This window comes from Pipistrellus hanaki, assembly GCF_964339955.1.
Source record: "Pipistrellus hanaki genome assembly, chromosome: 3".
NCBI classification, from domain to species: Eukaryota; Metazoa; Chordata; class Mammalia; order Chiroptera; family Vespertilionidae; genus Pipistrellus; species Pipistrellus hanaki.
In genome coordinates, this window is record NC_140505.1 from 171,101,159 (window position 1) to 171,115,212 (window position 14,054).

A 14,054-nucleotide genomic window follows, 5' to 3' on the forward strand; every position below is an offset into this window, starting at 1 on the left:
GGGGAGGTCCCATGGCTGAGTCAGCTGCCAAAGTCAGGAACAGAGATGGTAGGAAAGAGTCTGGGTTTGATCCTGATGAGATCTGACAAAAGTGCTTAGTGCACAGAGGTGCCATGGGAAACAAAGCAAGAATGTCCAGAAAACTCAAGTGATAAATAGGCACTTCCACTAGGACTTTCTTAGCCACCGGGAGCCCTTCTCAGTAGGTATCTTCTTTCTCAGGGTTCACAGTGGTTTGTAGCCACCTGGCTCCTATGTGCCTCCTGATGGTGGCCATGGGCTGAGCATGCCCAAATCTTCTTAACCTTCCTCCTTAGGCCATTTTGAGTTAAAAATATTATATTTATATTTATATTTATATTTATATTTATATTTATATTTATATTTATATTTATATTTATATTTATATTTATATTTATATATTCATTGTCACCCTGAAAACCAGAAGAGATTCTGGATTTTTCCCTTCCAAAGGCATCTTGTCTTCTTGGTTTCTTTGATTCCAATTCCTCAGACCCAAAGTGAATGTGAGGGGCAGGGGTTGTAGAGGCAAAAATAGGAGGGAGGCAGGATGGCTCTCCTATGGCTGCAAAGGGCATAACGATGCTCAGGCCTCGGCTTGAGGGGCAGTGTCCAGGGCTGGGGGAGTTGTCAATATTCTGTGGAAGGAACTAGGACCCATCACCAGTGGCTCTCAGGAAGGCTGCCACTGTGTGTGTGTGCAGGGCAGATGGTCTATCTCTTCCATCCAACCAACCCTTTCTCCTCCAAGACAGAGACTAGCTGCCACTCATTCTCCCCTGGGTGTTCCCTTCTGTCTTAGCCTCTCAGGATTCTGGAACTATCTCTCCCAATGAGTGAGCTACAGACTGGCCCTAAACTAGAAGGTCTTGTTTGGTGCCTTGGCAGAACATGGAGGCTGTTCAAGGAGGCATGTAAGGAGGAGGAGGAATAGGAGAGGGGCAAGAAATAGGAGAGAGCATTGCAAGCTTCCATGTTGCTCTTTGGACCCTGAAGACTCCTTATTTTGACTGTCCCTTCTCCATACCTAGAGGTGACATTCTCCCACATCAGAGGTGGCTCGGGCAAGAAAAGGGACATCCTTCAGGAGTTTGCATCAGCATTAGGGATGCTGATGCAAACTCCTGAAAGCTGTTTCAGGAGTCCCCCCCCCCCCAAAGGAAAGAGTACAGATAGTCTTAAATATTAATAACCACAAAGATTGCATGATTGTCTCCAAGCCCCAGTGGAGAGCGAGACCTCGAGTACAGGATGTGGCCGTGCTGTTAGGAGCTCACTGGCATCCTGGAAGCCTCTGGCAGACATCCCGAGGTGGGGCGTCTTTGGGTGCCTGTCTCTCACCTCAGCCTCAGGGGCTTGTCAACTGGAAAGCTCATGGTCTAAGAGTTTGGGTTATTTTCACAACTGCTTCATGCCGATGTCGGCTAACGTGCAAATTGTTGAGGCCAGATTCGGCGGAGCAGAAAGGCCTGGGTGATTTATTAAGTGCGCAGCATGTTGGCTGCTGCACAGGACACGTGTTCCTGGCCACAACGCAAAGGAAAAGGATCTGGAAACACCCCGTTTGGGCCCATCTGATGGTGCAGACATCCTTCCCAGGGGTGCTTCTCTGATTGGCTGTCCCCTGTGGAAGGTGATGAGGCCGTGGCATGTTACCGAGGGGTTTAAGGGGAGAGGTCAGGAATTCTGTGTTCTGAGGACCTGAAAGGAAGGAGGGAGTAGTTCTTTCCTGTGGGGGCAGGTCTACTGAAAGCGGAGAGAGTCCCCGAGTAGGAACAGGGGTCTGAGGGCCGCGTTCTGAGTTCAGGCTGCACGACTTGCTGGCTCCTCGCTCTGAGCCTCAGTTGCCGGGTCTGTAACGTGGACACACTTTCTGTTCTGCCTTCATCGCATTTGCTGTGGGCCTGAAGGAGTTGTATGTGAAAGAACTTTTAAAACCAGAAAGTGCTGTCGAATCATAGGAACAGCTTTCATTATTGTTTTCATATAAATCACCGAGCGTCAGTCTCAGAGGCTGCGCCCATCTGCTCCTCTAGTTCATGGGAGAAACACAAAGGGCCCACTTTCTTAAATTTCCAATCTGCTGTGGACCAAGGCTTTCCTAAATATAGTGGAATAATCAGAAAAATGAAACAAGGAAGCAATGACATACAACATATGTTTGCTTTTTTATTAGCTATATAAAAGGTGTATATTGCTCAGTCCAATTGGTGGAAACTCCTCTGAACACCTTCTCTCTATGTCTGTGCTCACATCATCTCAGACTGACACTGGCCCATGGACCACACTTTGAGCAGCGCTACTCTTGGTTGAAGATTGCCTTTCAAAGCGCCTCTCAATGCTCACTGCAAGGCCAGCAGCACCTGCTGGAAAATGCTGGGGGTAGGGAGAGAGCAGGGCCGGGCACCTGTCTAGAGCAGAGGTTTTCTGGTTCACTCCACAAGGTGCAGCCACCATTGGATCCTGCCACTGGTGCCCGGGTCTCCTTGCATGGATCAAAAGGATGGGCATACTTGTGATAAGTGGTTGGTGGAGAAGCAGCATGAAAAAGGCATTAAATTGGAGCCCAAAATCCTAGATTTGAATCCTGGCTCCTGACATTTTGTTAATTGAGTTGCAAGGCACTTAAAATCTTTGTGATTTCTATCACCTCTAAAATTGGGTTAGAAGGATTGTTGTGAGGACTGAATGTGACAGTGGCAGGCACATGGATGTTGCTTAGTAAGTGGTGGTTTATGATGGCTATTACAAAAAGTTCAGGGAGGAGTCATATTATGAATGGAAATGTCCTAGTAAATTTTCAGACATGGGGAGCAATTTTTTTGAGACCCCAATGTCCACATTATGAGACCCCTGGATAAAAATAAATAAATAAATAAATGGGGTTGCACTAGAAAATTTTAGTCTTTTTTTTTTTTTTTTTTTTAGTTCAGAGGCACTTGAGTGAACCACTTGCCTTTAGTTGGAATGTTACCTGATTCTTCCAGGAGGTGGCAGCAAAACACAACCTACTGCCCATTGTTCAGTCCTTCCAGCCACAGCTGGAACCCTCTCTAGGAGCATCATGGAGGGGCAGAGTGAGAAGGAACACCTAAACCCAGGATTTCCACCCCTTCCAACACACAGGAGGAGACCGAAGAAAGAGTGGAAGCAGAACCATTCAAGGATACATAGTTGCATGGTGGAAATCCTGGTCTCCTGATTCCCAGATTGGATCCTTCAGAGGCTGGGCCATGAGGTGCTTTGGAGGAAATGTAGTCCACTGCCTGGGAGATGCTCACGTCCCTTTTGAAATCTAGTGGCTGTATTTATAAACCGGTACCCCGTTCTGCTGGTACAAGGATACCTGTTGGCAACTGGGAAATGTGTTAATTTCCCTGTGTGTTAATTTTATTGATGTCCAGTTTTCTCACAGGCCCAATATGAAGACTGGAAAGACTTTGTCACTGCTTTTAGAAATATAGAGCTTGGGCTCAGGGGCCCATCCAGAGAGGGCCTCACATGTGGGCATTGTAAATCCCATGAGATATCATTAAAAAGGTCCCCATCTTAAAAACATCTCCTACACTTTAAACAATTTGTCAGCTAATCAAGCTCACTAAAATATGATAAGCATAAGTTCATTTTGGTTAACAAGCAAGAGCTTTAAAGACGCTTACAACCTTATAAATCCTCACAGAAAGTCATTCACACCTTAGTGTGAATTATTTCATCAGCCTTTTTCCTTTTCCTAGGGAACATGTAATTGAAATCAGCTGCATTGAGCTGGAAGTATTGATGGGGTGGGAGAATGAGTAAAGGACAGAAGGAAGGCAAAAAGGATTTTGAAGAATGTGTCATTTTGAGTGTGGTGTTGATGTTTTGGAGTGGGGAGTGGGGAAGATGGGGCTTTTTCAGAGAAGGGTAACCAAACCCATTTCTTCCTATGTCATAATTTTTTTGGGGGCTGATCAAGACCTGGTGCCACGCTCTCAGTGTGAGTCATTCTTACTGAAGATGTCATGAGTGGGGGAACAATAGTGATAATTATTTCCTCCTGTTTTCTTCTGAAGTCTTTGAAGGGTTATTTGTCAACTTTATCTTATTAACCCTTTGGTGTCCCAAAGCAGCAAATACTAAGCAGAGATGGTTCTCTTCATTTTATTCATGAAGTTGTATGACTTGCCACAAAATCCACCTAGGGTCTGCTCTACTAGCCTACCCCACGTGTCTGACTAGCTCTCATCTAGACCCTGTTCACCTGTATTGTGCCTTTATTTTTTCTATCTCCATGAATTTCTTTAATGCTTCAGGTTGGTGTTATCTGATCTTCTCTCCCATCGGGAGCCTCCTGCTGAGGTGGAGCCTGGAAACCGCTCCTCTCCTGTCTAGGAGTTGCTTTGTCTCCCTTCCAGCTCCGATGTAGGGATCTATTCCCATGCCTCTGTCATCTTTGGAGCAGTCCTCATTCTAAAGGTCCTTTCTTTTATTAAAATACAGTTAACATACAATATTATATTCATTTTAGGCAATGAATTTAATAACAGCCTAGTTATTAAACTTTAAAAAATATATATTTTATTGATTTTTTACAGAGAGGAAGAGAGAGGGATAGAGAGTTAGAAACATCGATGAGAGAGAAACATCGATCAGCTGCCACTTGCACACCCCCTACTGGGGATGTGCCTGCAACCAGGGTACATGCCCTTCACCGGAATCGAACCTGGGACCTTTCAGTCCGCAGGCTGACACGCTATCCACTGAGCCAAACCAGTTTCGGCTCAACTTTTATAGACCTAACAAAGTGATTACCATAATCAATCTAGTAACCACCTGACACTGTACAAAGTTTTATGATATTATTGATTACATTCTCTATGTTGTACATTACAACCCCAATGATTTATTTATCTTATAACTGGACATTTGTGCCTCTTATTTATCTCCCCCCCCTCTTTTCCCCCCTTTTTCTTAACCCCTTCCCCTCTGGCAACAATTCGTTTGTTCTCTGCATCTATGAGTCTGTTTCTGTTTTGTTTGTTTCGTTTTTTAGATCCCACATATAAGTGAAATCATACAGTCCTATTTTAATATTGTAATTCACCAATTAGTAATCTGCTTTTACTAAGATAAGCCAGGGCAGAGAGGGCACAGAAGGAGCTGACAGCGTAATCTCATGGCTAAGCTGGGATTTGAGTTTTGTATTCACTGGAGAAGGGCTGGGCCGCCGGGGACTCAGCCCTGGGCTAGGGGAGGGCTACCTGGGCCATGGTGCACAGAATTTTTTTGTCAATGGGCCGACTATCTTGAAGGGAGGTAAAAACATACAACACGCAGACTGAGAGGCCCAGGAGCCCTCTACCCAGCCTGCTGTGGGCCATGGGACAGCATGTGCTCTGCCGAGGGGAGCTGAGGGCTGTGTTTCCCGGAATCCACCCCTATGCATCCTGTATCACTTTGTCTCAGGTAATGGTTCTGATATGAGGCTGGTTTTCTGGTCACAGTTCACTGTAGGAGTGTCCCATGTTCCCCAGTAGAGGCATTATTTATGTTATTCTTAGAATAACCAGTAGGTGGCAGGCCTCAGCCTAACAGCTGGCAAAGCTTGGGAGGATGTGGGAATGACCCCTAATTGTGACAGCTTTGAAGCCTGTAGACTAGGGGTGTCGAACTCAATCAGAGAAGGGGCCAAAATCTAAAATCCAGCCTAAATCGCGGGCCGATTGGTTTACTGAACAGTCATAAACTGACAATGTCATAAACTGACAGCGGAGTGCAGTGATGACAGCGCGGGTGCGGGCCACATTGCAAGGCCTGGCAGGCTGGATTTGGCCCGCGGGCCTTGTGTTTGACACATGTGCTGTAGACAGACATTTTTAAATCCCCTCCTCCTATCAAGCTGCCATCTTTCCTACTAAGTGACTAAGCTCGTTGTCTTCTAAGAACAGTAGTCCTAGGAGGTAAAAGCTAACAAAAATGTGGTCGATCAATACCTTACTCACTCTCTGCAGCCCCATCCTGCCCTTTACTTGGCCTCTAAGGACTCAGGAAAACAACTGAGGCTGGGGAAGCTGATGGAGGTCATTCTTCCCATCCTTTCAACACCCATCCCTGCCCCCATCCCCACAATTTTAACCTCTGCTCCTTGATCTGAAAGTCCTTTGTCCAGCCCAAGAACACCTGTTCCCAGGGCTTCGTCTTGTTTCATGCCCTGGGAACTCAAGCTTGTCTGGGGAGTGACCGGATCACACAAATCCTGAGCCATCCAGACTAGGAGCTTCTCAACCCTCTAGTTCCTCTAGAACCAACCATGGTCCCTTCACTGAAGGGTGACCAGGGCTGCTTTAGCTCACTTGGTGGTAGCCACGCCAGACCAGGCTGCCTCTTGCAGGTGGGACAACAGCAGATCTACATGTGGGGTCAGAGAGGGTTTGGACAGCTCTTCCTGCGCCCACTGGGGCCAGTGGGTCTTAGTCTTTCTTTCCTACCCCAACAGATGAGAGGAGCATAGCATGCTCATGTTATAATCTCTGTGTTGGGGGAGGGCAGGGAAGTGGAGCATCTGTGTGTGTGTGTGTGTGTGTGTGTGTGTGTGTGTATATGTGTGTGTCAGGATCTCAGGGACTGGGTAAGGAGGGTATATGTGTGGCTTGAGCTAATCCCCAGACTTTGGTTTTGGTCCATCTCTGCCTGTGGCCAGCATTCAACTTTCACCTCTAGGGTAGTAGGTGCATTAATAATTCATTCATTCCTTTTGCTAAATATATTGTCCATTTTCTTCAATTATAAACATAGTATTTGCTCATTAAAAAAACATTTGGAAAAATGATTTAAAACCAAAATAAAAATAAAATAAAATAAAATTCTTCTATCCTAGCCCACCATCTGGAGGCAACTTCTATATTTCCTTTAAGTCGTTTTTTTTTTTTAAATATATATATTCATAATTGGGACCATATGTATGTACAGGTTTTTTCTCCCCTGTTTAAATGTTAACAGATAAGTATTCTTCACATCTTTTAAGATTCTCCCAAAGGCCCATTCTAATAGTTCCATGGCCACCATCACCTGGCGATTCCTTAATGGGTTTAATCACTTTTCTATTGTCGAGTATTTGGTTGCTACAATCCCCTCCTCTCCCCCCCCCCCCCCCCCCAATGGTAAATAATTCTGTGTTAATCTGCGACCATGACTTCTTTACATTTGGAGAAATCATCTGCATGGAAGTGCTGGGGCTAAGAATATGTGCATCTCAAAGTTTTCTGATACCTGTTATGAAAGAGGCTTCGTGCAGGTTCCAGGTGACCATGCCCCCATTCGGGTCTGAAGCAGAGGGCGGTCAGAGAGTCTTCAGCTGAGCTCGGGAGTATCAGTGTAGCCTGTATCCCCCAAGCCTAGCCAGGGTGTGGGCTCCCTGGCCTGACCGCGGACTGAGGTTGCCTCCCCAGCAGGGCTCTGGGTCACTCGCTGTGGCCCCCAAGACTCTTGGGTTGCTTTCTCTTAGGTCCGGCACGAAAACAGATGCGTGGCCCTGGAACGGTGTCCCTGCTTCCACCAGGGCAGGGAGTACGCCCCCGGGGAGACAGTGAAGATCAACTGCAACACTTGGTGAGGCCCTGGGAGAGGCTTTTGCGGGGACTGAGCCATTGGGAGGGTGGAGGGAGTCAGCAGAGGTGGGGATGAAGGTCAAGATGCCAGGGGTGGCGGTGGTGGTGGGCACAGAACGGGCCAAGGACCTTTGACCCTTGCATCTAGCACCCAAGGGAATGTGGTTACTTTTTCCTTTTTTGAGCCTCTGTGTCTCTATCTGTAAAATGGGGAGAATCTTTATCACCACCTGTGCTCACCTGCAAGGACACTCTTCTAGAGGTCAGTGTTTCAGTTCAGAGAGATGGGGCCTGGAGGAGATGAGGACCTGCTCCATAACGGTCCTTGTACATGTGACCAAGTCACCAAAGGGCGTGGGTTGGAGGTTCCTTCCCTGGCCTTCTATTGCCCCCTAAGCATATTGCCTGGGAATGTGCTTATAGTGACATCATTTGAAAAAGCACCTTGTGAGAGTGGCTGGCTTCTCTTCTCTCTTCTCCTTGGCCATCCTTCACATAACCCTCTGCCCTGCTCATTGACCACGTCTCTGACTTTGGGGCCGTGCACGGCTTTACGGAGAGGCTCGTGTGGGCAGAGGCAGGAAGGTGCTTAGCTGTCTGGGGCCTGAGGTCTGAGCTCACCGCCTCTGACGCACAGTGGGCTTCCTCATGTCGGCTCCGGTTACTGGGCGGTGGACATGGTGTTGTGGCAATCAGCAAGTCGCTGCAGATTTAACCATCTAACTATGTGCACACAAAACCTCTCCTGGCAGAAGGGCACGGTTCATCACTATATATTTGCCTGACTCATAACTTTCCTGCTGCTCCGACTTGTTTTCCCCATCAGCCTTGGATGGCATGCAGCCTCAGTGTCTGTTTTAAAAAAATATTTTTTATTGATTTCAGAAAGGAAGGGCGAGGGAGAGAGAGAGCGATAAAAACATCACTGATGAGAATCATTAATGGGCTGCCTCCTGCACGCATCACACTGGGGACTGAGCCTGCAACCTGTGCATGTGCCCTGACTGGGAATTGAACCATGACCTCCTGATTCATAGATCAATGCTCAACCACTGAGCCATGCTGGCCAGGCAGTGTCTGTTTTGTAGAGATCCTGAGGCTACACTCAGGCAACTTCCAGGGAGGCCGTGCTTTAGCAAACTTGTAGCAGGTAGTCTGGGTCCCTTGGCTGCCTGGGTCCCTTGGCTGCCTGGATCACTGGTTCCCTTCTTTGCCTCAGTTTCCCCCTTATAATGGAGTGCAGCACGACTTCCCTCTCTCCTGCTGGATCCCCCACTTCTTGAGACTTTGTGGAAGGTTGGGTGGCACCTGGAACATTCGGTTTCTTCCTGGCCTTCTTATCCCCCAGTGCCCACATGGGCTCCTCATACCCCTCACACCGCCACCCTGCCATTTCTGTTCTTAGTGTCTGTCGGGACCGGAAGTGGAACTGCACGGACCACGTGTGTGATGCCACGTGTTCCACCATCGGCATAGCCCACTACCTCACCTTTGACGGGCTCAAGTACATGTTCCCCGGGGAGTGCCAGTACGTGCTGGTCCAGGTGAGAGAGAGGGATGGGGGGAGGGTGCTGTCTGTCCTTAGGTGGGGGGTGCAGTCTGGGGTTTCCAGGTCAGAGCCTGCTGCTCTGTCCATAGAAACGACTCTGGGCTGGTTTCTCCAGTGACTGTCCAGCCCCTGAAAGAAGGGCCGACAGAGGCTCAAGCCTCACGTGATTGCCATCTTCCTTTACCTGATGGAGTCATAAACATAGGACAGAAGCTTGTTTGTTGACTGGGGTTGTTGCGGGGCAAGGCCATCGTCAGCCCAAATCAACACCAGAACAGAATTAGAACAAGGCATCTGCTCCTTTTGGCAGGCAGCCTCAATCAAGTGTGGAGGGAGCGAGGCTGGGTTGCAGGCTGTGTTACTCTCCCTGATAGCACCCTGTGGAATGAATAACTCACCCAGCCTTAGGCAGCTGCCCTGGACAGGGGTGTGGTTGAAATGACCCCTGGAGTTTGCTTCCTACTCTCTGATTCTATTGCATCTTCCACATTCTCTTTTCTAACCTGGTGCAATTCAGAGTGGGCTGGAAGGGGGGTGGGCACAGGAAAGCCACACTGCCCAGCAGGATGAGAAAGAGCTAGCTAGCTGATGAGTGAGGGCCATCTGCCTTCCTCTCCTCCATGCGTGGATTCCTGTAAGTTTCTCTTGCTGGTTGACACCAAAGTGGGTAAGCATGGAGGGATGGGGGCTTTTCAGAGATGGCGCGACTCTGTGAAGCTTTAAACAAATGTGGTCTCTCTGTCTCCATTCTTGGGAGGAGGAGAGGTGGGGGCTTGGTATGATCTGAGGGAGGCCACAGACCCAGCAGCCTTAGTCTCAGAGACTGAGCTGTAGGGTCCTGTGAGTCAGGCAGTAAAGGTGATTGAGCATGCTTGCCTGTTCAGCATGCTGGGAGTGGGGCAGAACCAGCACCCTGACCTGCCATGAGCAGAACATACTGGGAGTGAGCAGTCTCACCAGTTAGCCATATGAAGAACATGCAGGGAGTGAGCAGGGACACTGACTAACATGTGCAGAGCATGCTGGGAGTGAGTAGGGGCACCGAATGACATGTGCAGAGCATGCTGGGAGTGAGCAGTCTCACCAGTTAGCCATGTGAAGAACATGCAGGGAGTGAGCAGGGACACTGAATAGCATGTGCAGAGCATGTTGGGAGTGAGTAGGGGCACTGGCTAGCATGTGCAGAGCATGCTGGGCACGAGCAGGGGCACTGACCAGCTGCATATAGAGCATGCTGGGAGTGAACAGCAGCAGCAACTAGCCAAGCCTCCACGACCCACACCAGAGATGGCTTGATGCCAATCTTCTGACCTGAGGAGAAGTGGCAGGAATAATATTTCACCTCTTTCCCCCAGGATTACTGTGGCAGTAACCCTGGGACCTTTCGGATCCTGGTTGGGAACGAGGGATGCGGCTACCCCTCAGTGAAATGCAAGAAGCGGGTCACCATCCTGGTGAAAGGAGGAGAGATTGAACTGTTTGATGAAGAGGTGAGTGGCAGCCCATCCTTTCCCCCTCAGGCTCCTTGTTCTTCTGTGGGCTTGTGAAGAGCATTCATCTAGAACTTGCGTCAATGGAACATCGTGCAGTCATGAAAGAGCATGAGGTGAAACTGTATCATCTGACTATGACATATTCTCTATTAACAAGTTACAGATGCATATGCATAGCATGAGCCCATTTTAGTGAAGGTGAAGAGATAAGCATGGAGAAGGATGGTAGTGTTACCTGTATAAGGATCAGTGCTTACCTATGAGGGTATAGTGGATACTGGAGGGCAGAAGGACTTTTCCTTCTAATTATATGTATATAGAATACAATTATATACTACCCTGTTTCCCCAAAAATAAGACAGTGTCTTATATTAATTTTCGCTCCCAAAGATGCACTAGGTCTTATTTTCAGGGGATGTCTTATTTTTCGATAAAGAAGAATACGGTACACATTTATTGTTAAATGAAAATAAAGGAAATTTATTACCTGTATATGGTACGGTAGTACTGCAGTTGTCAACACAAACCAGACAAACTGAATCCTACAGTATCAAGAATTTACTCATTTATTCAATGACAATCATGTCATCATCTTCTGGAACATCATCATAACAATCCAATTCCTGAATTTCCTGGTGAATTTCTTGTGACTCCATTTCTTTCAGAATCAGTGGACCAAATCTCTCATGTTTAGCAATAGCATTCTGAGACAGAGCCTGGGGAGGCCTTATTTTCGGGGGGATGCCTTATATTTCACTCAGAAGGAAACCTGTAAGTAGGTCTTATTTTCGGAGGATGTTTTATTTCAGGGAAACACGGTAGTATATATGTATTATAGATATGCATATATGAATATGTTTATTTTGGGAAGTGATAGTGTTTCAGGGATTTTTACTTTCTTTTACGTTTTCAGTTCTTTTTAGATACATCTTTTTTTTTTTTTAAAGGGCAGTAACCAGATGCAGGCCCTGTGTAGAGCTTTGACATGGTTCTCAGAGGGTATGTGAGAACCACCAAGGAGATCTTGTTTAAGATGTTGAGCCTGGCTGGTGTGGTTCAATGGTTGAGCATCAACACATGAACCAGGAGGTCATGGTTCTAATCTTGGTCAGGGCAAATACCTGGGTTGTGCTGGATCCCCAGTAGGGGCATGTAGGAGGCAGCCAATAGAAGATGTTTATCTCTTATTGATGTTTCTATCTCTATCCCTCTCCTTTCCTCTTTCTCTGAAAGTCAACAAAAACATTTATCTACACTAATAAAAGAGAAAAATGCTAATTGACTGTACCCTCGCTATGCCCACAGCCACTTAGAACAAGTATGCAAATTAACTCAACAAAGATGGCAGTTAATTTGCATACACTGAGGGAGGGAGGAGTGAAGACTGAAGACAGCTTAGAAAGAAGAGGGAGGAAAAGCAGAAAGCAAGGTGGCTGCCAGAGGGAAAGTACTGACAGGTCAGGGTGGGCAGCAGCAGGAATCTTCCTGCAAATGGGGTCCTAGTATATATATATATATAAAAGCCTAAGCGACCAAATGACCAATTGAACGACTGGTTGACTGATCACTATGATGTGCACTACCAGCATGGGGCAGATGCTCAATGCAGGAGCTGCCCCTGGTGGTCAGTATGCTCCCGACAAGTGCCAGACACAGGGCTCACGGCTAGTGAGCACCACTGTGGTGGTGCAAGCCTCTCCCACTTGGGACTCCTCCCCCGCTTGGGACTGACTGGGCGCAAGCCCGTGGCAGGCACAATAGGCCAGGATGAATGGTGAGTGGGAGTAGCAGGCAGGAGCAGCAGGTGGCGTTGGACTGCTGGTTTTGGCTTCATCCCTGTAGGCCACACTGAGGAACCCCACTGAAGCATGAATCCATGAACTTGGCCTCTAGCATTTTAATAAATAGATAGATAACTAACTAAATAAATAAATAAAATCATTTGCCCAAAGATGCTTAAAATCATTGCCACACTAAAATCCTATTTAGGAGGCCACATGTATATAATGATAAAGTGTCAAAAATTCTTTTAAGGAAGTGATGGATGATCTTCTATTTGGTTTTGTTGTATTTTTAATCTCACAATTATTATTTTGCTGCCAACTCTATTATTGCCCCTTAGTTGAAAGGTTCTCAGAGAGTGATAGGTGAGACAGACACAGAAGCATCCAGGCAGGTGCTGGCCACGAAGGGACGAGCTCTCACTGAATGGGGCAAATGAAACTCCATGGAGACAGACATGGGTACTCCCTCTCCCTGCCTCATGCTTTGGCCTCCTTCAGGTGAATGTGAAGAGGCCCATGAAGGATGAAACTCACTTTGAGGTGGTGGAGTCCGGCCGGTACATCATTCTGCTGCTGGGCAAGGCGCTCTCTGTGGTCTGGGACCGCCACCTGAGTGTCTCCGTGGTGCTGAAGCAGACATACCAGGTCAGTGGCCTTCCTCCACTTTTCCTCATCTCGCCTATGACTTGCTGTTGGGACCTTCCTCAGTTTCCTGAGCAGTAGGAAGCAGACACTGCACCTCCTGATGTCTCGGAGGAAGGTAGGTGGTCTGAAAAGGGGATGCATGAGCAGAATCTTCAGAGAAGGGAGGGAGTGAGCCACGCAGATATCTGGATAAGACAATTTAGGCATGTGCAAAGGCTGCAGGGTGGATGATGTTTGGAATGTTTGAGCAAGGATGCCTGTGGCTAGAGAGGAGAGACTTGGAGAGCATGGTCGTTAACAGGGTAGGGAGGAGGCAGGGATCATACTTGGGGGCTGTTAAGCCATGGAAAGACCTTGGGCCTTTTGTCCAACTCTGGGAACATTCTTACTTGTTTTCCAGTAATTCTCCATGTTGAAGCAAAATACAATAGGAACAAGTCACATCTCTTTGTCCCAAGACAGGGTTCCAACTATGTTGTAAGAGTAGCATCTTTTCTTTTCCAGGCCATATACTTCCAGTTCCTCCCCTAGTTCTTATGTGACGGTTTCCTTTCATTCAGTAATCATGTATTGGGACTTGTATACCAACACTGTGATAGGTGAACATGAAGGTGAATAAAATCTTATGTCAGCCCTGGTGGCACTCTGTATCCATCAGAACGCTGACCAGCCTGCTATGAATAGGCGGCTGTTTTCCAGGTAAAGGACTCCCATGTTCAATAGTGTAAAGTAGTCAGACCTCTGCATTCTCATTGATGCAATGATGAACTAGCTCCTCTCTGCCCAGGCCCTTAGTAGGGAAGGTGATGGCTTATATTGGAGATTCCAGAGCCAAGACTGCCAAATTCCTACTTGGCCAACTATAGGACGTGGGCAGGTTGTCTCTCTTTGTGAATGATCTTTTTTTTTCTTTTAACTTTAAAGTGAGGTCAGTGAGGAAGGCCAGGAAAAGGCCTTGGCAAGGGCCAGGCTTTGC

General features: G+C 47.4%; 1 protein-coding gene across 1 annotated transcript in view; it reads left to right on the forward strand.

Moving 5' to 3' along the window:
• The window catches only part of VWF (von Willebrand factor), a 118,184-nt gene that overhangs the window by 55,246 nt on the left and 48,884 nt on the right, over positions 1 to 14,054 (forward strand). Inside the window, exons 19-22 of the mRNA XM_084878466.1 lie at positions 7,505 to 7,608; positions 9,013 to 9,151; positions 10,512 to 10,646; positions 12,932 to 13,078. Of these exons, the coding sequence (XP_084734592.1) occupies positions 7,505 to 7,608; positions 9,013 to 9,151; positions 10,512 to 10,646; positions 12,932 to 13,078 (525 nt within the window). The remainder of the gene's footprint in view (positions 1 to 7,504; positions 7,609 to 9,012; positions 9,152 to 10,511; positions 10,647 to 12,931; positions 13,079 to 14,054) is intronic.